At 37.7% G+C, this 17,419-nt stretch overlaps 1 protein-coding gene and 1 long non-coding RNA gene across 4 annotated transcripts; one reads left to right on the plus strand and one right to left on the minus strand.

Moving 5' to 3' along the window:
* Window positions 1–6,284: 6,284 nt before the first annotated feature.
* LOC309495430 (uncharacterized protein) lies at window positions 6,285–15,913 on the plus strand. Of its 3 annotated transcripts, XM_082165218.1 has the most exons (5): window positions 6,285–6,412; window positions 6,983–7,150; window positions 7,350–7,743; window positions 14,119–14,456; window positions 14,541–15,913. In XM_082165218.1, the coding sequence occupies exons 2-5, from the start codon at window positions 6,983–6,985 to the stop codon at window positions 15,216–15,218; spliced, it is 1,578 nt and encodes a 525-aa protein (XP_082021344.1). In that variant the 5' UTR covers window positions 6,285–6,412; the 3' UTR covers window positions 15,219–15,913. The 3 variants fall into 3 exon arrangements, with proteins under 3 accessions (XP_082021344.1, XP_082021342.1, XP_082021343.1); XM_082165216.1 differs by having other exon boundaries at window positions 14,119–15,913; XM_082165217.1 differs by lacking the exon at window positions 6,285–6,412 and adding an exon at window positions 6,429–6,563 and having other exon boundaries at window positions 14,119–15,913.
* LOC309495501 lies at window positions 7,720–13,805 on the minus strand. Its single transcript, XR_014204694.1, has 4 exons — window positions 12,960–13,805; window positions 9,731–9,860; window positions 9,345–9,507; window positions 7,720–7,854 (listed from the first exon to the last, which is right to left on the minus strand). It is a non-coding gene; the product is annotated as an uncharacterized lncRNA (long non-coding RNA).
* Window positions 15,914–17,419: the final 1,506 nt, after the last annotated feature.

The following is a 17,419-nucleotide window of genomic DNA, read 5'->3' on the forward strand; positions in this document are numbered from 1 at the left end:
CTGCTCTCTGAAGTAGGATAAATTAGATCCTCCAAAAGGAGATCCCAGAACTAAAATGGTTCCTAGTTCCTGTGGTGCGAACACGCCAAAAACCGGGAACTTCCTACTAGCGGTGCGATCGCAACCAGGAAAACGTTCCTAGGGAATCATTAGTTATCGGGGAATCATCCTGGTGGCGAGATCCTTGAACTATCCGGTGCTATCCTGGTCACTATCTCGATTACAACTTGTTCAAAATGCAGCTGCAAGACTGTTGACTGGGTCTAGAAAGAGGGATCATATTTCTCCTGTTTTGGCATCCCTTCACTGGCTTCCCATTAAGTTTCGAGTTGATTTTAAGATCCTTATGTTTGTTTATAAGGCGTTGTCTGGCTGTGCACCAAGGTATATTTGTGATCTTATTGTGCCATACTGTCCTGCTAGGGCACTTAGATCTTCAAATCACTTGCTTTTAAATGTGTCACGAAGTCGCTACAAATTAAAGGGTGATCGGGCCTTTTCTGTGGTTGGGCCCAAGCTTTGGAATGCTCTCCCTTATCATGTGAGGTCTGCTTCTTCACTGGACATTTTTAAATCTACTCTGAAAACACATTTTTATTCCTTAGCTTTTGGACATTTGTAATTGTTGTTTTTTTATAGTGTAGTCCTGCTATGCACTATGTACAGCACTTTGGATCAATTTTTATTGTGTTAAATGTGCTTTATAAATAAAGGTTGTTGTTGTTGTTGTTGTTGTATTTGTTCGGCTGTAATGCACGGTCTTGGCAGCTGAAGTGTTCTCGTTTAAGATGTCTTGTCTCGCACAATAGTCGTATGACTAAACGCACTCTGTCCTACACACACACACACACACACACACACACACACACACACATTCACTGAACCCCTCTATGCTGGATCTCCTGCTCCAGTCAGACTGTTCCGTGTCTTTATGTGAGATTTAACAGCCTTTGGACGGCCTTTACAAGACATGCTGACAGAACATGATCATCCGTTACACTTTTCTTTGAGTGTTTCTATGAGAATGAGAGTAAGAGAAGAATTTGAATCACTTCGCAGCATTTGTTCTCGTTGTTTTCTCTAAGCCCGATTATCTAAAGCTGGAAAATAAACAAGCTCATGTACTTATTGTTACGTTAAAATTTATTAAAATTGTTTAGAAAATCGAGTTCGAGTAAATGTAAAATAGTCAAAACATCTGACCGACATTGACTTTATATCTCTGATTACACAGATGATGTATTACTTGTATTATTCATTATAATAGATCTGATTCTGCTGTAAGGCCCATTGTTGATTTTAAAAACCTCTATGGTATCATGCCGACTTACACAGTAATCAAGAATCAGCATATGAATCTCAACAATGGTGACCATTAAAAAAGAATTTATGCCACAATGCATGCTGGGGAATCATGGATAAGTTTTGTATTATGCTAGTACCCAGCATGCATTGCAGCATGAATTAATGGTCACCATTGTTGAGATTCATATGCTGATTCTTGATGTCTGTGTGAGTCTTAGTAATGCAATTGCTTTCCTGTGAAACTTTTTGTGCACAACTATTTGTAAAATCCTTCATATTATCTGATGGTCACAACATGGCTAGCTCTTATGCTGTAGAATCACAGTTTTGAGTAACACTAATATGTTGCCCTTTGAATCAGAGATCAGACTCTGAATGAAATCAGTGAATCAAGTCACTAAATGATGATTGTCATCATCAGTCCTTCACCATCAACACCCAATCAGACTTTTCCTTGCCTTTTGTGCCATAACAAATATGTTTTATAAACACTCAATTATTGCAGCCAAAGAAAATCTGAAGTGCAAAAGTCAAGGGTCAAGATGCCAACTAAAGCAAACGCTGATCTCCATCATGGTGACCTTACATGAAACTCAAATCATCAACTTCTAAACCTTTGTTAATTCTAATAAGAACTTCTGTAGACGAATGGCAGTAATAAAGTCAGTCTGGTTAATAATAAGTGAAGCTGGTAATGCTGTTCGTGGAGTTGTTTAATCCTCCTCTGCTGAGATCTTGAGATATTTAATGTCTTCTTTTATCTTCAGTTGATTTTGCTGTGGTTGGAAGTCAGTTGTAGTTCTTGTGTTCCTCTTTCCTTCAGTGATTCTGCTTGTTAACAGCAGGTGTTCATCACTAATGCTCAATCATCCCTCAATTAATCACTTAATTATACAATTATCATTCTGGGATCTAGAAATGTTCTATAATTCATTCAGTTTGAGTTCTGTTTCAGTCATTCAAGTTTCGGTAATATTTGAGTGCAGTGAACTTACATATCACTGTTAGGTTTTACAGTGCATGAGATAATTTGTAAGCCTGTCAACAATGTCTTAAGCCTTGTTTATACTCGACGCAGCCGCAAGAGCGCGAGTCACCGCAGACCGCGCGCGCACCTCTCCAGACGGACGAGGCATTTATACTTGACGCGCGCGCCGTTGTGTTATTCTTTGAAACGACAGGGGGCGACTCGGAGTAATTTACCTCTAAACCACCGGGAAACAGCAGTGAAGAAATGTAAGCAGTTACTTTAGACAAGTGCAAACTGGGTGCTTAATAGAAATGTGTTTCTATTCACAAAATGAGAGGCTTTTATTGGTCGCCATCAATGTAAATGTTTCTATGTGTATAGAGACAAAAGAATGAGGTTAATCACTGTCTGTTACCATCAGTGTACTGCCTCACTTTTATTTATGAAGACATTTATGAATGCAAACACAAAATAAAATCTTTAGTTTTTGTTTTTATTTCACAGCAAACTATAAATACAAATCTCTTTTGTAAATGAATTAGAATTTTAAATAATACACAATAGATAAAAAACGTTTCTGTTTACAAATTTTTAAGTACTTTGTAATGTGTAATGGCAAACAAAGTCTATGCATCGTTGTCCCTCAGTGCATCAAAAAGGACCTGATTCAGCTTGAACTTTACATCAAGCTTCTTCCTTGGGTCCACTTTTGCAAGCATGTCAGCTAAAACTAATGTAAACCTGTAGTCCTCATTGTCCTGCTGCATGGCACTTTGTCTCTCTTCGTCCAGCCTCTCCAGTCTTTTTAGCAGGACATCTTCAGTGCTCCGTTTTCTTTTACGGGATAAAGGACATGGCGACTGGAAGGGATGCTGTGGATTGCCTCTCGGTGATGGTGTTTGTAGGGAGGACAAAGATGGCGTAGGAGATGGTGGAATATGCAATGTTATAGGAAGTGGAGAGATGGGGGGTGGTGATGGCGTAACTGGTGAGGAGCTGTCCGAAGTTGTTGTCTCTGGAGGTGAAGCAGATGTTGAAGATGTTCCAGGTGACTGTGTGGCCATGGAGATATGATCATCTCTGGTGTTATCTTCCTCCTTAAAAAGGCAATAAGTCAAAAAAAAATCAATAAAAAGTATTTTAAAAAACACAATGCTACAGAAATATAGAATGCCTATGTAAACACAATGTATTCAAGTTCCTCAGGCACATTACTATATACTTACATGTTACATGCTTACATGTTACATGCTAATAACTTAAAAATTAAACATACAACTTAACTTTTAATTAAGTAATTACGTTATACAACATAGGCCTATCATACAATCTTACGCCTATTTACGTCAAAACAAAATTAAATTACCAAAAAAATACTAGTTAAATTCCTTAACTTTTAAAAGAGAAAAGGTAATTAAAAATATTGCTCACCTCAACTTGGAATTCCATATTGGAATCGGTTTCACGGTGCTTTACATACTGGGACAGCCAACTTAGTTCGTTTAATATTGGCGGATTGTTCTTGTATCCACCTGGGTCACCGCTTCTTCCATGGACTTTTTTCTTGGCTTTGACAAATTTGTCTCGAAGATTTTTCCAAACTTTTCGACAAAATACGTCTTCCTTCCCCAACGTCTTCGCAATTTCCCTCCAGGAATTCTGTGCCATCTGACTGTCTCTATGGTCCCGCATGGAAGGATCATAAACAGACGTACCAGCTCGGACAAAGTCGCCTCGAATTCGTTCATCTTCGGATGCGGCGCGGTGCGCGATGTTACAAAAAGTGCCGTGCACACCGCCAGGCGAAATTGGGTCTTGCGAACCCAACGCGCGAGACCGCCCACTCCGCAATGACGTCATTTTTGCTGCGCGCGCCTCGCTATCTTGCGGCTGCGTCGAGTATAAACAAGGCTTTAAAGGGCAACTCATTCTCCAATGAATATTGAATAGAATAGAATACAAATAGAATATTATACAAAATCTACACTGTAAATTTCTTTAATTTTAACGGTATAAAAATTTTTTTAAAAAGCAAACGGAAAAGAAATGTTAATTGCTAAACAGTATGTGACCTTACTATGGACAATGAAAAACTGTAATAGCTCTCATATGGGACATACAGTAATATACAGTAATATAATTCGGTTAATTTATGATGAGATGTGCTCCAATACACGAGCAATGCAAGTGACAGCGCAGGCGCCTCTATGTCATGTTGCATGATTATTGTCTGCTATATTTGCTTCCAGGCAATTGGCAATTGGTTGATAAAAAAATTATATAAATTAAGAAACAATTTAAACAAAACGAAATTCACTTTAAAGAAAGGCTTTCTACAAAGCAAAACGTAATGAAGTGGTCAAAATCATGTCTGACCCACTCTATCTGTCTCCCGATCCATTTCACATCATATCTTACTCGTGCTGTTCACTTTTCATAATCAACATAGCCTAAATGGAAAAAAATAACATTATAATATTTTAACAAATAGCACAAAAAAACACAAGCATTTTTGGGGGCGGGCACAGCCCCCTGGCCGCCCAAAACGACGGGTGTGCCTTCATATCAAGTCATAGGCCTATTGGTGAAAAGGTAGCCCTGACCAAGGAAAGCGAAATCTTTCAAAAATCATCCTTTTAAGGATATTTCTCATGAATGGCGTCAGCGCTGGTCAATACAATAAATCAATGCCGGCGTTGATCATGGAGTGACGTCATCAGCTTCAGCGTTGTCCTGCTCAGAGTCTTGTAAAGTGGAGCTCAAAGTTTAAATTAAATATTAAAATAATTAACAGCTTGTTTCATTACATCTAGCACCTATCTGTGAATGCATCCGCATTTTTACATTTCCGTTGAATGAACAGTTTAATGACTGAGTGACAGTCTCTAATGCGCAGAGACTTTCAATGTCAATACTGGTAAAAATATCAGCAGAAAGCCTCTCGTAAAGTGAGATTCAAGGAATTAACTGTTATATAACAATGGTCTAACAAGCTCATTGTCATGTTTATGTTGTGTTTATTATATTATGTGGACCCCCGACCCTTATTTTGACGTGTTGTCTCTTCATTTTTAATCCACTTAGTTTTAACGCGCTTTTTACTTTCGGTTTCATTACTGAACATGTACTTGTCCTTGTGCCTGCTGACCACAGCGTAACACTCATTTATTTAGCAATAAATAAATGGAGATAAAAACGCATATCGAGTTGAGTCACTCAAAATTATCTCAAGGGAAATTCCTTCAGCACGACAGCCCTACTTGTTTCCTGGCTATTTTGACAGCACTGACGTAATCACAGACTTGCTCATCCCGATTTAAAATCTTAAATATCAAACATGTTTGATATGATCGGGGCGAGCCCGATTTGTGTGAGAGCAGATCGGGAGGTGCAAGATTCGATCTGTGAACACCTCACATTACCAGATAATCTGCGCCGAACATCGGAACCGATCAAGGTCCTCGACAAGATTTTTTCTCCGATTCTCGGGAGGGGGAAATCGGGCATAAATCGGCCTAAAACTCCTGTAGTGTGAGCCAGGCATAAGTGTAGGACTATTTAAAACCATGACAGATAAATCAGATTTCTGTTAATGTGAAGACAAGGCTTTATCTCTCTCCAGGAAACCGCCTCATAATGTCTTTTCATCAGTAAATCTGGATAAGGACTCATTGAGCTCCTCCTGAAACTGTACATTGAGCTCTTTCTGCCAGTAGGAGGCAGTGTCACACTGAGCTTGTGGATTGAGAGAGTAGAGATGGATTGAACCAAACTCTGTAAATGAAGTTGTGTTGGACAGAATAGAACAATGATCGTATCTTAAACTTGAGAGATTGATTGAGCTAGACTTGTTAAAAAGCCATTCATAAAAGCCATAATCAAATCATTGGGATTTTAAATATTATTTAATCAGAAAGATCCATGGGTTATGCATTTTCAATGCCATGTGTTTTCCCATAACATGTGTGCCACCATGTCAGGTAAAATAATTATCGCAAAGAAATTAATCCTCTGAATGAAAAAAAAAAATTCTACTGACTAGCGTTTCTTCCTGAAACCTGTAGGAGTCGCTGTGACGCTCTTCAGTCCGCCGGTAAAACCACTGAAGAAGAGGAAGCCTGGCGCGCTCAGACTGAGGTGTGTTGTTTTAACTGTTTGTGTGATTGTTGATTTAAAGTCTGTAGTGTTTTAATGAGCTTTAAATGAACTACTTATTCGCATTTATCATTAAAAAGACGAATTAGCCATGATTTTACCACAGTAACCATAGTAAAGTGTATTTGTAATAGTAAGTGTATTTGTAGTTATAAACACACATTAGCATTTGCTTACTACAGTAGCTGTGTTTTAACTGTGATATTTGTAATAAAACCATAGTTAACACGTTTAATTTTCAATGCTGGACACTTAAATGACGCTTAGAAAAGAGTACAGGTATCACATTATCACGTTTAATTTCTGAAATCTGCGTTTAAATCCAGCAGTTTTAGATAATGATAATGTATTATTATAAAGATATTCCTACGATAATTAATTAAACATACACGCCTAAACATATGTTTATTTATATGTGAAATTAATGTCTACCGGTATATTAATATTATCAGAAAATGCAATCATTTTCTTATTCTGTTTGTCATTTTGAGTTTAAATCAGTGTGAGTTCATTATAAATGCCTCTTGTAATAATGATGATGTTTGTCTTCAGATGTTGACCATGAGAGCACAGATGGATGTGATCTGCTGTAAATCAGTAGGAACTGATCTGTCCATGCTGGATATTGAGGATTTCATCACTGAAATCTGTCAGCTGAAGAAAGAGGTGGCGTCACTGGAGGCAAAGCTGAGAGAAAGAGGAGACAAACCCAACAGAGAGGTTTGAGAAGCTCATCATTTCATCCTTCAGCTCAATCAAACCAAAGCTTTGTTAGCTTCTCACTTCTTATGCACATCTCAAATTAAGCCAGCAGCAAAATTTGCAAACAAATCACCAGTATACCCACTAGAGATAACTGCTGAATAATGAGGCTAATATCAACTGGTTTATTTGTGTTGATCTATGATGTGTTTGTCAGGATCTGGAGAAGGTTTCAGTGTGTGTGACTGATGGGACAGAAGCTCAGGATTCAGTCTGGAGATCCAGAGACACACAGGACTCAGAGCTCAGCCTCACTTTACTGTGTTATACTGACGCTCAGGATCATGGATCCGCTGATCAAACCTCTGACTGTAACGCTGGAGAACAGCAGATGAAGATGTGCTCCGTCAAACTGGAGGACTGCAGGAACCTGATAGAGAGACGAGGAGAAGAAACCACAGCAGAGGAACAACAACAGAGCCATGAGGAGGAGGAGGAGGAGGAGGAAGATAATGTTCAGAATGAGGATGATGAAGGAAATGATGTTGAGGATGAAGAAAATGAGGATGAGGATAATCGAAATGATGACAGTGATGATTTTATTCCTTCAGGTATGTATCTTCCATTTATGATCTTTTATTATAGTAAATCATAGTCAGAATGTGTGTAAAAATGTAGTTGTGCTCCTAAATCAGCAGGTGCAGACATTAGTTACTGTAGGGCTGGGCGGTATGACGGTATATATCGTTACCGCGGTAGAAAATGTCAACCATAACAGATTTTTTTATTCCGTGATACCGCGACATGTAAATAAGTGGGCGTGGTTAACTCACATGCAGCGTGCGTGAGACTGAGACACTGAGATTTGTCAAAGAAACATGGAGAAAGCAGATCAAGAGGATCCACAAAGGAATTACGTTTTCTAAAGGTTTGTTGTTAACGTGATATTTTCGGAGGGAAAGGCGCAGCAGTCAACTAGAGCAGTGCGGCACCCGTAGGCTACAGTTCAAAGGAGTGCACGATCGCAACGGGGAAAGCATGAAAGCTGGACAACAACAGCTCATATATCAATATCGTAACGAATAGAAATAACCTTAAATAATGTATAGTTGTCTTATAGGCATCTTTCCGTCTGTTATGTATAGTTACTTTTTAAACACGAAACTCGCATTCAGCATGACACGCGAGCGGTTGCCGTGGTAATGAACAACCTGCTTGTTAAAGCAAATGTATAATCCTGTATCTGAGGCAAAATTACTAAATATGCAGCGCGAGTTATATTTCTAATTCCAAACAATTGGCCACTGAAACAGCTGATAAAATCTTCCTTTGATTCAATGCGTGATTACAACTTGTCACTCAAATTAACCGATCGCATTTTACTGATGCAAAAGACGCGCGCGTGCACACGCACTGAGAGGGAGCGCGGTGTGTCGGTGTTCACCGGGCTATGTAAAATAATGGCGCAGTTACAAGGTGTGTATAATTTACACTACTTAGTCAACACTAACAGTAGCTGCTGTTCGGTTTTCATACTGCTGTTCTCCTAGTCACTTATGAACTTGATGAACTTAACACTTCTGAAACTCTCTTGATTAAAGCTTTAGGTGACGGGTTGCCAGATATCACAAAAAGGGTAAAATGTTTTGCAAGCCCTTTAAAACGCAGTAGGCTATAATAAGCAGACATGGCAAATAATGTACCGGGAAAACATTTAAACATAACTAGTATTTACTAATATCCTACCAAATTAACAGGAAGTAACTAATTTATTATGAATAGAATAGGCTAGTTTAATAAAAAAAAATTCAGATATTATAAACTGATGGATGAAGTAAAGCAATAGGCATGAGATTGAAAAATTATTCAGCAACACTTTATTTAAAGTTTGAGTTGTATTTAATATCAATCAGTTGGGGGCAGTTCATCTAAAAGTTGATGAGAGTGCTTTGTTTACTATATTTAGCTATTAAAAACAGTTTACCAAATAAATAATTTACCAAATAAAAGAAAATTCAAACAAAGTGAAGTACTTTACATTTCTAAAGTATTTAGGTTTATTTATTATACAAAGCCCTTTTTGTTGATTTTTCGAGAATAACTATATAAATATATAACTATATCGTGAAATATATCGTTACCGTGAAATAAAATTAGTCATACCGTGAAACAGAATTTTGGTCATACCGCCCACCCCTAAGTTACTGTGAACCGATGTGTTGAAAACACTGTATCATGAGCTGCATCACAATTTCACATTTATCTTTACATTTTAAGCTCTCAAAGTTATAGAAAAATATAGACAGATATTATAGAATTTCATGATGGTAAGTGCATGATTCATTAAATCTATTTGTGTTCATTTTAAAGGGATACTCCACTTTAGACAGTTTCTGGTCTCATTGACTTCCATAGTATATATTTTTCCTACTATGGAAGTCAATGTGACCAGAAACTGTCTGGTTACTGACATTCTTCTAAATATCTTCCTTTCTGTTCAGCAGAAGAAAGAAATTCATACAGGTTTGAAACAACATGAGGGTGAGTATATGATGACAGAAATGTCATTTTAAAGTGGAGTATCCCTTTAAGTTAGACATTTTGGTAATACTTTAAAATAAGGTTCCATTAGTTAATGCATTAGTTAACATGAACTAACCATGAACAACGCCTCTGTTCAGCATTAGTTAATCTTTGTTAATGTTAACTCAAAGATATACTAATGCATCTATTCACGTCACATTAACCCCCTGAGGTCGGCTATCGCGCGGGCGTGATTTGCTCGTTTTTTTTCTTATCAGTTGAAACGAGAGTCCAAATACTCTGTTGACTTTGATTTTACAAACCAGTTCCATACATCAATCGATCCTGTTAAGTGTGTATTATTTTTGTGTATACTCACATTAAAAACAAAGTGTTGTGCTTTTTGCCAAATAAAGAAAAATAAACATGATGCGAGTTCTGCCTTCTCTCTGCCAGTGAAGTCCATTCTGAAACGCGTCATCGAATACTCAGTCAAACAGGCATACAGACACACAGGCATGAAGCTTGAATTCTCTTCTTTTAAATGAAGTAATTTATATAAAAAACTAATATTCTCAGTTTATGTAATCTGTATGAAAAGAGCGAGATGTCAGTCGTTCTCTTCTCAGCTAATTATTTTTAATCTGCCCCGCCCACGGAGAGCGCGCGCTATTCAAACGCAAATGACTGAGACAATCCCATACAAACTGTGAACGCCCACATATCAGCTCGAGAAAACACATCAAGTTTATTCAGATCATTGTACTTGTTTACACCGTCTCGCAGCGCTGTGAGGAATAATAATAATGGAAAATGTACCTCAGAAGTGCTGGTATTTCGAGGAGCAACGGATCCTGAGAATACTGTAGTATTTTTTCATTCTCAAGTAAATCGCGTTTCTGTGTGTGAATGAATGAACGCAGAGATGCGCTGTTTACCACAACTCGCAAAAAGACGGTTTAAATTTGAATTGCGTTTCTGTGTGTGAATGAATGATCTGCTTTTAGCAAACTGTATTGCTATACTGAGTAAAAATCGACTGAAATATGTTGAAATAAAATGTATTTGTATAAGCAACGTATTAAACTGCAAATTAACATTTATATTTCTTATATAAACGAAAGACCTATGTTACAGACATATGAAAGACAACATTTCGTTGACTAGTTTTGGATAGATTATACATTTTTACTGTAAAATAATTGCCACCTCAAATAAGCTTTTGCTCATATGTTAAATCTAGTATGTTTTGTCAAAAATAAAGTAATCAAATTAGGGATGGGGCCGATCCGATCCAGTATCGGTATCGGGACCGATACCAACGTAATTCACGTATCGGATTTTCCCGATCCAACCTGCGGAGATATCCGATATCCTTGAGTCATGTCTGCGCTTTAACGTTGTCTGCTGAAATGACTCCAAAAGTGATTCCCGCCGGCTAGTCTGCTAGCTGGCTGCAAACTGCGGAATGGATTTCCTGAACGGAGGCGCGGCTCAATGAGACACAGAGTTATGAGACACGCCACCGCTCAGGAAATCCATTCCGCAGTTTGCGGCCGCTGTGTGGAAATTCTTCACACTGGAAACACCGCAGAGCAAGACAGCAAAATGCAATGTTTGCAAAGCCGTAATTCAGAGCTCGTTGAAGCTCCCACGCGTCGTACAACACAACGAATGCAATCAAACATTTAAAAAAGCACCACGTTACTGTGCGTTCACACCAAACGCGAATAGCGCGTCAAATTCGCGTCTAGTTGGACGCTTGAATATTTTGAATCCATTCGCGCGCCCAGAGCGAAATTGACGCTCGTAAAAAGCAAAAGTTTGAAGCGAAATTGACGCGCGTCTGAGGCGAAATCCGCTTGTCTGTTTGCACATGGCTGATGTTGATCGAGCATTCATCGAGAGAGTTACAGCATCGGAGCGAGGATCACCCTTTAGATAGTGTGTGTGTGTGTAAGATGTTTACACTTGCACTTTTCTTATATTTCAAGACTCAAGTATTTGACATTTTGGGAATGTAATAAATATTGACATGACCTACAGTTGCATATTTGTTTTCAGAATGGGATTTTTCCTGTTAACAGGATTTACTGTTTTTCTGACTTCCTTTTCTGACCTTATACTTACCATACATGCATAAATATGTAGGCCTACATATCATACTTGCCTGTTGAGAGGAGTTTATTTCAGCATCATATAAAATAAACAATAATGATAATAATAATATTAAAGCAAACACAGCTCTGGTATCGGAATAGTATCGGTATCGGCCGATATCCAAATTCAGGTATCGGGATCGGATCGGAAGTGAAAAAATGTGGATCGGTGCATCCCTAAATCAAATCCTTAACTTTGAAATATGTATGATAAAATGTATACTTTAGTTTTTACAAAGAAAGATTACACTTGAATTGTTGTTGTAATTGTAACCTTTTTAATAAAAAATATATATTTACAAGGTAGATGTAAACAAACTATTAAAAGGTAAATATCCCTAAAAAGCCTTTTCTGTAAATATTTTTTATTGTGTTTTATTAGTGACAATTTTGGGGAGAGGATACATATTCCAAAACTGAAAATATGAGAATTAACTGCACAATTACTAGACATGTTTTCCTTGGATATTATACAATTTGCAAGCACAATTTGTGGAAAAATAAATAAATAAATGAGATGCTTCCAATTTGGTAGAATATATATATATATATATATATATATATATATATATATATATATATATATATATATATATATATATATATATACACACATATTGCTCTTGCATTCTTTCTTGTGGCTATAGGTGACACACCTGAATGAATGGCTCATTAAGTATGCGGGCCCCATTGTCTCCTCAGGTGTGAATCACTAAATATGCATGATGCTGTTGGATCGTTGACGCCCACTCGCATATTGCCTTTCCAAACAGAAAGTGTTTGGCAAAATTTAAATCAATGTATTGTTTTATGTGAATGATTAGGTAGGATGATTTTCACATCATTTTGAAGAAAAAACTCTAGGCAACGACATCCATTAGTCAAAAGTCTTATTGACACATATTTAGTATGTGTTTTGTGGCCTTATTTCAGAAACTTTAGTTTTTTCAATAACCATGCATAAACATTATTCTCTCAAAAATACAAACATGTACATTCATGTTGCTCACATATTATGGTAGCCCTGTTTGTGCTAAATAGAGTGTAATTACACCTTTGCCATTAATATGTTTATAAGCAACTGAAAAAAGCACAAATGTAAGAGCATGTCAAAACATCTCAAGGACCCCAAAAACACCTTAGACCCCAGAGGGTTAACAGCACAATTAGTTAACATTAACTAACCTTGAACAATGCCTGTGAAAAGCGTTACTGTTTTGTAAGGTTAACTTACTGTACATATTTACATTAGTTTATGTAGCAGTTGACGCACACTAAGGATGAACATTTCTAAATCCCCATCTTACCCTAAAGGTAAAAATGCTGTTGTGTACCTTATCAACATTATTTAATAATAAGGCATTGATTTGGGCTGTTGGTAAACATAATTCTACAGCGAGAAACTAGCGGGAAAACATGTTCATGTTTATACATAGTGTGTGTCAACTGCTACATAAACTAATGTATATATTAGTGTTGTCAAAAGTACCGGTACTTCGGTACCAAGTCGGTACTTAATTTTTTTAAATGTGACGATATCAGCATTTCTGTAGTATATCCGTGTATATCTAAGCTTGGGGCTCCAGGCTAACTCTTTTACTAGGAGCACTGTAGCCGATATATACCACGATATATATAGTGTCTGTGTATATTAAACCGCAAAAAGACTATTTAAATATTTACCCTGCATGTTCTGCTGGTCTCTGTGTGAATGAATGGCACAAACGCGCAGTTTCATTTACCTCACACACACACGCACACACTGAAGCACGAGTGACGCTGTTTTCAGTCTCTGCTGCCTCACGATATGATGACATGATGAAATTCATCTCATCTCAACTTATCGTCATATACACACACAGAAACTCAAAGGTCTTCACGGCAACCCGTCAAAATAAAAGTTCGGTTTAACTTGAAGAAATTGACAGAAATAATTATATTAGGCTACTTATATTAGGCTACTGTACAGTAGATTTAGCCACGTCTCCATGTATTAAAAATACTACTACTACTAATAATAATAATGTGTGCATAGGTTGTTTATTTTTCACTTGATTTTTTTTTATTAGCAATATTTACGTTTAAACAGCATATAGCCTTCAATACTCATATATAATTTACTTATGCTTACCGTCATAAATAATAAAATCATTGAATTGAATTGAATTTTTTTTTTTAAATAGTTAAATCAAATAGAAAAATAGTTCCAACAGATTTTGCTGTGGTACCGAAATTGGTACAGAGAACCGTAAAATTTGAATGGTATCGGTTAACAACGATTTTAATACCTTTTTTTCTTTTTAGATGTGAATGGAGGTTCATCTTCTGATGAGGAAACAACCTCGACATCAAAAGAGCAGCTGAAGGTCAAGAGTTTCTCCTGCATCACCTGTGGGAAAACATTCAGAAAACAGGGAAATTTAGCGAGACACAAGAGAACACACACAGAACAGAAAAGCTTCTCCTGCAAGAGATGCAACATCAGCTTTCCTACCTTAGAAGAGAAGAGACGTCATTCAAAAGAGCACAGCGTGAAGAAGGAGTTTCACTGCGAACAGTGCGGGAAGGATTTTTTCACCACTCCATCTAATATGACAGTTCATATGAAGACACACACTGGCGAAAAGACTTTCCACTGCAGTGAGTGCGACAAGTATTTCAGGAACAAACAACAACTTTCAAGTCATAAGAGAATCCACACGGGCGAAAAGACTTTCCACTGCAGCGAGTGCGACAAGTATTTCAGCACCAAAGGGAATCTTGATGCTCATAAGCGAATCCACACGGGTGAAAGGCCGTACAAGTGCCCTCACTGCGAGAAGAGTTACAACCATGGATCCCATTTGAAGACGCATGTGCGCATTCACACCAACGAGAGGCCGTTCCAGTGCAGCGAATGTGGGAAAACCTTCACAAACTCAAGTTCTCTAAAGTCACACCATAAAATACATTCTGAGGGGAAACCATATCAGTGTTCACACTGTGATAAAAGATTCCGTCACAAATTTTATTTGATTTGCCATGAGAGGACTCACACCGGAGAGAAACCGTACCTGTGCTCCTACTGCGGGAAGAGCTTCTTTAGTCCGGCTAATTTTGGTCTTCATCAGAGAGTTCACACTGGAGAAAGACCGTATCACTGTGGCGTTTGTGGGAAGAGTTTTGGTAAACAGTGTACCTTAAAAAATCACCAGCGGATTCATACGGGAGAAAGATCATTCAAGTGTTCTCAGTGTGACAAGACGTTTGCTCGATCGGACGTCCTGAAGACTCATGAGCGAGTTCATACAGGAGAGAAGCCTTACCGCTGCTCCATCTGCGACGAGAGATTCGCTTATTTAGGTAGTTTTCAGACCCACCAGAAGAAACACGCTAAAGAACAAACTGTTCCTGCATCATCATAGTGTCTTTTCATTAGTAAATTTGGATAAAAGACTCATTGAGCTCATCCTGAAACTGTACATTGAGCTCTTTCTGCCAGTAGGAGGCAGTGTCACATTGAGCTTGTGGATTGAAAGAGTAGAGATGGATTGAACTAAACTCTGTATATGAAGTTGTGTTGGACAGAATAGAACAATGATTGTAACTTGAACTATTACTATTAGCTAATATGTTTGACTATCACAGCAGCCACAAAAAAATCTAATTAAAGGGATAGTTCACTTTGAAATTAAATTTTGGTATGTTTTAGCTTACCTCAAGGGCATCCAAGATGTAGGTGTATTTTTTTCCGCAGTAGTTTCAATTTTGATATTTTTAGGTCAAACCGTTCTTGTCTGTCAGTCATATAATGCAGGTCTATGGTCACCACCTCAAAGAGCATGCACAGAGTCCAAATTAAAACAATTCCCCGTCGTCCAAATTAAACAATTCCCCATCGTAAGTACACATTGATGGCCTAAGACACGAGTGATCTGAGAGCGCGGGCGGGTATAGATATATACAATAGAAGTCGCCTTGGCTACGGCAGTTCATTGGAACGAAACCAATCATCTTGCCTCACAGAGTCAAGTCAAGTCAAGTATATTTGTATAGCGCTTTTCACAATACAGATTGTATCAAAGCAGCTTCACAGTATTAAATTAAAATAATACAACAAGGTTTGTTTCAAGTGGAATTTATTGATTGATAAAATTAAATTAAATATCCCCAAAATATCCCCAACATATCCCCAACTGAGCAAGCCAAAGGCAACCGCGGAAAGGAACCGAAAAACTCCATCAAGTGACCTAATGGTGTCCTAAAACTCCACCAGGTGACCTAATGGAGAAAAAAAACCTTGGGAGAACCCAGGCTCAGTCGGGGGCCAGTTTATGAGCTAGAGACCGGATTGTATTTTGAACTGTAAGATTAAAAATATTATATGAATGCCTGGCTGAAGAGATGCGACTTTAATCTAGTTTTAAACTGGGAGAGCGAGTCTGAGCAACGAACAGTATCAGGAAGACTATTCCAGAGTTTTGGAGCCAAATGTGAAAATGCTCTTCCTCCTTTAGTGGTTCTGGATATCCTAGGTATGTTCAAAAGCCTTGAATTTAGTGATCTTAAAGAGCGCAATGGATTATAGGGTGATAGAAGATCCGTTAAATAGACTGGAGCTAAGCCGTTTAGGGCTTTATAAGTCAGTAGCAATACCTTGTAATTAATACGGAACTTTATAGGTAACCAATGCAATGATGATAAAATCATTGTTATTTTATTTGTTATATGATCATATTTTCTTGATCTCGTAAGAACTCTAGCGGCGGCATTTTGGACTAACTGTAGCTTGTTTATTGAGGATGCAGGACAACCAGCTAATAAAGCATTACAGTAATCTAGTCTCGAGGTCATGAATGCATGAACTAACTTTTCTGCATCAGAAACTGATAGCATATTACGTAGCTTAGCAATGTTTCTAAGGTGGAAAAAGGCAGTTTTTGTAACAAATGAAATATGATTTTCAAAAGACAGGTTGCAATCAAGTATAACACCCAGGTCTTTTACTGTAGAGGATAAAGTAACAGGACATCCTATGATGTTAAAGTTGTATTGTGCGAGGTTTTGTGGGCGTTTTTTTGAACCGATAAGTATTACCTCTGTCTTGTCTGGATTTAATAAAAGAAAATTACGCGTCATCCATTCTTTTATATCTTTAACACACTCTGTCAATTTGGAAAATTTTGCGTTTTCATCCGGCCGTGATGAAATATATATTTGAGTGTCATCAGCATAACAATGGAAACTAATTCCATGTTTCCTTATAATATTTCCAAGTGGCATCATATATATTGAGAATAACAGAGGGCCTAACACAGATCCCTGCGGCACTCCATAGTTTACTGCAGTTATGATCGATTTTTCTCCATTTAAATAGACAAAATGGTAGCGGTCTGATAGGTATGATTTGAACCAGCTTAGTGCTTGTCCTTGAACACCAGTATAATTTTGTAGTCGATCTAAGAGTAATGTATGATCTATAGTATCGAACGCAGCACTAAGATCAAGTAAAACTAGTATTGAGATACAGCCTTGGTCAGAAGCTAAAAGTAAATCATTTGTGATTTTAACGAGTGCAGTTTCAGTGCTATGATGCGGTCTGAATCCAGACTGAAACTTTTCATAG

Source organism: Leuciscus leuciscus, assembly GCF_965113295.1.
Source record: "Leuciscus leuciscus genome assembly, chromosome: 3".
Classification (NCBI taxonomy): domain Eukaryota; kingdom Metazoa; phylum Chordata; class Actinopteri; order Cypriniformes; family Leuciscidae; genus Leuciscus; species Leuciscus leuciscus.

Coding starts and splice junctions, on each gene's coding strand:
- LOC309495430 (XM_082165216.1), top strand. CDS start 6,983: ATGTTGACCATGAGAGCACAGATGGATGTGATCTGCTGTAAATCAGTA. Junction 7,151..7,349: donor GAGACAAACCCAACAGAGAG/GTTTGAGAAGCT, acceptor TGTGTTTGTCAG/GATCTGGAGAAGGTTTCAGT. Junction 7,744..14,118: donor TGATGATTTTATTCCTTCAG/GTATGTATCTTC, acceptor TTTTCTTTTTAG/ATGTGAATGGAGGTTCATCT.